At 29.9% G+C, this 4,579-nt stretch overlaps 1 protein-coding gene across 1 annotated transcript; it reads left to right on the top strand.

Moving 5' to 3' along the window:
* The first annotated feature begins 682 nt into the window (after positions 1–682).
* Positions 683–1,869, top strand: LOC122721686 (xyloglucan endotransglucosylase/hydrolase protein 22-like). The gene is made up of 2 exons (XM_043950083.1): positions 683–1,009; positions 1,105–1,869. Exons 1-2 carry the CDS (start codon positions 737–739, stop codon positions 1,687–1,689), a joined length of 858 nt encoding a protein of 285 aa, XP_043806018.1. The 5' UTR covers positions 683–736; the 3' UTR covers positions 1,690–1,869.
* Positions 1,870–4,579: the final 2,710 nt, after the last annotated feature.

The raw sequence follows: 4,579 nt of genomic DNA, 5'->3' as shown, positions 1-4,579 counted from the left end.
AATTTTTTTTTATAATATTTAGCATCTAAAATTACTCTTCAATTAATAGAATTTAAAATATTAAAAATATTTTAATATATTTTTTAAAATCAAGACATCAATTAATAAGTTTTCAAATAATATATAAATTAAATAGTAATTTTTTTAAAATTAATATATTATAATAATTTTATAATAAAATTAAAAATTAATAAAAAAATATATAAACTCTTTTTTTATATAATTTTTATCTATTCTTTTTAACTATCTCAAACTATTATTCATTTTCTTTAGACATAGTTAATGTACACATTAATTATTATAATTTATTTGATTTTTAAAATAATCTGCCATCAATTATTAAAATTTTTTTTAATATTAAATAAAATTTTAAAATTTTAAAATAAATATAATTAAAAATTTAATAAAAATATAAAATATATAAAAATTATAAAAGAAAATACAAATATATAAAATTCCCACAGCGTCTTTTTGCGGGATGCTAGGAAAGCATTTTGAATTCTAACCAAAAGCTGAAACGCGCAAATTATCATATTCGATACTGTTGGACAGCTAAAAGAACAACACTTTCCCCCACACCAAACGCGCACACACCTGTGCACAGCTAAGCTCATGAGACCTTCCCATGCGTTTTCTTCTCACTCGTCTCTTCCTCGCTATATATTACTACCCAGCCCATCTTTCTCTACACACCCTTCTCTGCTCTTGCACAGCTACAATCGAATTCAATACCAAAATGGCTTCTTTAAACATGGTGCTTTCGCTATTTATCTCTGTTCTTGTCTCCTCTTTGATGGTTTCTTCTGCCAGCAACTTTTATAATGATTTTGATATTACATGGGGAGACGGCCGAGCTAAGATTCTCAACAATGGACAACTTCTCACTCTCTCCCTTGATCAACCTTCTGGCTCTGGATTTCAGTCCAGGAATGAATATCTCTTTGCAAAGATTGATATGCAGCTCAAGCTTGTCCCTGGCAACTCTGCTGGCACTGTCACCGCCTATTATGTATGTTTTTCATTTCTTTTGCTGCTGTTTCTGCTAATTATTTCAATTATGTGATTATAGTCATAACATTGTGGATTTTGAAATTGAATCTGCAGTTAAAATCAAATGGGTCCACTTGGGATGAGATTGATTTTGAGTTCTTGGGAAATTTGAGCGGGGATCCTTACATCCTCCACACTAATGTGTTTAGCCAAGGCAAAGGTAACAGAGAGCAGCAATTCTATCTGTGGTTTGACCCAACTGCTGATTTCCACACGTATACCATTCTATGGAATCCCCAGAGGATCATCTTCTCTGTAGATGGCACCCCAATTAGAGAGTTCAAGAACTTGGAATCAATGGGTGTTCCATATCCAAAGAATCAGCCAATGAGAATTTACTCTAGTCTATGGAATGCTGATGATTGGGCAACAAGAGGTGGTCTAGTGAAGACAGATTGGAGTAAAGCTCCATTCACTGCTTCCTATAGAAACTTCAATGCAAATGCATGTGCTTGGTCTAATGGGGTATCTTCCTGTGGGACTTCAAACTCCATGACAAATTCATGGCTGTCAGAAGAGCTTGATTCAACAAGTCAAGAGAGGCTGCAATGGGTGAGGAAAAACTACATGATATACAACTATTGCACAGATGCCAACAGATTTCCCCAAGGCTTCCCTCCTGAATGCAACTTATCTTAGGCCTACAACACTGAGATTTCCTCATTTCTACTTGAACATATATTATTCTTTTATTCTTTTATTGGTTTTGTTATTTGAAAAAAACTGTAAATTATTATTTCTCCTTAATCCTCTGTTCGCTATTTGGCTTTCTATTTTCAATCAGTAAGAAAAATATGCTATGGAAATCGCATTTACACAGTTGTTGTATTCAAAATGAGTGTACAAAACTTTTAATTTATAAAATATAACTACTTATTTATAAATAAATAAAATATTGAAGCATAATTTATAAAATTATAAAGATTTATTTGTAAATAAATATATTATTTAGGATCAACTTGTGCAATTATAAGTGAGTATTTATAATTAATAAAATATTTGTGATCAAATTTATTATAGTATTAGAATAAATTAAACAAAATATAAAATTTAAATTAGAAAACTAAACGGGAGATTTAATCAAACTTGAGGGATTGTATTGCCTCTCTACAAGTAAGAGATTCAACAATTAAAGGATCAACAATATTCTAGAAAATCTTGCAACCCTAGACATAAGATTCTCCTCTACTGTTTCGGCCAATCATAGCACCTGCACTTTGAGAAATCTTTAAAAAACAACTCCATCAAAATTAAGTTTCATGCAATTATTACCAAGAGGTCCTTAAGAGGATGGAGACTGGGTTGTTGTCTACTATGAAGATTGATTTGAGACATTGTGCAAGCTTGAATTCTTCAAAATATTTCAAGGCTGAATAATGGCTTCTTAGAATATTTCGTACCTCTTCCTCAGTGAAGTTGGTCGCAAGATATTCAGTTTTCACGAGTGAAAATCATCATCAATGAGTTGACTTACCCATAGAATTTAAGAGATCATGGCCATGTTTCTTTGAAGGCATACTAGGGAATGATTTCATTGTCCATCATGTTCTTTGTAAGGGATAATATGTCCATCTTCCAAGTACCATTGAATTCCTCTTTCTAGAACTGCTTGGCCCTATAAGATGATCTGCCATCTCCACAAAGTATTCCTTCATTGTCTTAATTGCAAAAACAAAGAGGAACGAAAATATTTTCCTCTAAAAACTCGGCTAAAGAGAGATACAGATTGAGAAATTAATCTCCACCCTTGTTTTTCCAATAGAGCTATATATTAAAGCATTTCAGTTCTTAGATCCCAAGACACCCTGCAATTTGGAATCCCATAAATGTTTCTACCCAATTGAATGAAGTTCTTTTTTTCCTTATTTTGTATTGTTCCTATTAGAAATTAGCAATTAAGGCATTAATTATATATTAAAAGACTTACGAGTTAATGTGCAAGTTCATGTTTCTTTGCAGTGTGATAACCAAGCAGCCATTCATAAAGCTAACAACTCCGTTTTTCATGAAAGAACCAAGCATCGTGACATAGATTGCCATCTGGTCAGGGAACAACTCCAAAAAGGTTTTGTTACTCCTGTTCACGTGTCATCCACTTCTCAACTTGCGAATGTCTTCACTAAGCCATTGGCCACTCCACAGCTCTCTTTTTTGATTTTAGGTTTAGGTTTCTCCCTTGAATCTTTAACTTAGTTTTAGGTTTAGGTTTCTCCCTTGAATCTTTAACTTAGTTTTTTAATCGAAAAGGCTGTGAAAATAAATATGCAAATTTACATTGTTTTGTTTTGACTCCAATTCTTTTAATAATTTCTTAAGTTATACCTATATCAATAAACAATACAATGGGTGTAAAATCTATAACTGAAACTTTAGGTATAAATCTAAATAAAAGCAATGGGTGTAGGAAAAATAAAAAGTGAACTACATATGAATTAATAAATTTACTCATTTATTTATAAAAATAAACCATTGAAATAATAGATCTATATTCTACTGCTATCTTTACAAAAGGTGCATATTTGAATTCATTTTTTTCTAACCCTTCACTGATGAAATATCAAAAATAAATAGGAAAATAAAAGTATTAAGAATTTATAAGGGTTATAAACAAAATAACATAAATTTGTATATGATTTTCATAATTTTTAAAGCAGAAGAGATAAAACTAAAAATAAAAAAGACAACATACCAATAAAATTTTTGTGAATAGGATTCATGGTGAGGCAACTAATTAATCAAAATTTCAGAAATCTAAATCTAAAAGTAGAAAGCAAAAGAGCATTGTGCAATGGACGGAGTGCATCAGCTTTACATACATGGTTGAGAATTATTCAACATACAAAAAAAATAAATGTAAACAAAAAAATACTTACAAGGTAGCCGATGATTAATTTATAACTATTGCAATCTTCTCTTCAGAGGATAACAAATTTTATAATTTTTGCATCAATTTACTTTTTGATTAATTAGTTAGCTAGCGTTTTTTTCACCATGAATCCCATGCACGTGCCACGCTCTCTTTTTTATTTTTAGCTTTAGGTCTCTCCCTTAAATCTTTAACTTGGTTTTTTAATTGAAAAGGCTACGAAAATAAATATGTAAATTTACATTGTTTTTTTTTTTACTCCAACTCTGTTTCAGTACAGTGGGTGCAAAATCTATAACTAAACTTTAAGTATAAATATAGATAAAAGCAATGAGTGTTGGGAAAAATAAAAAGTGAACTAAATATGAATTAATAAATTTACCCATTTCTTCATAAAAATAAGCCATTGAAACAATAGATACCTATTCTAATGTTAACTTTACAAAAGATGCATATTTGAATTCTTTTTTTTTCTAACCCTTAACTGATAAAATATCAAAAAAATAGGAAAATAAAAGTATTAAGAATTTATAAGGGTTATAAACAAAATAACATAAATTTGTATATGATTTTCATAATTTTTAAAGAATAAGAGATAAATCTAAAAATAAAAAAGACAACATACCAATAAAATTTTTGTGAATGGTATTCATGGTGAGCCAA

Source organism: Manihot esculenta, chromosome 14 (assembly GCF_001659605.2).
Source record: "Manihot esculenta cultivar AM560-2 chromosome 14, M.esculenta_v8, whole genome shotgun sequence".
NCBI lineage: Eukaryota > Viridiplantae > Streptophyta > Magnoliopsida > Malpighiales > Euphorbiaceae > Manihot > Manihot esculenta.
Note: the sequence above shows the minus strand (reverse complement) of the source record. Positions and strands in the feature narration are given on the sequence as shown.

What these genes read in the sequence shown, in the direction of transcription:
- LOC122721686 (XM_043950083.1), top strand. Translation starts at nt 737, where the DNA reads ATGGCTTCTTTAAACATGGTGCTTTCGCTATTTATCTCTGTTCTTGTC. An exon ending in GCACTGTCACCGCCTATTAT is followed by an intron (nt 1,010 to 1,104) that starts GTATGTTTTTCA and finishes TTGAATCTGCAG; the next exon opens with TTAAAATCAAATGGGTCCAC.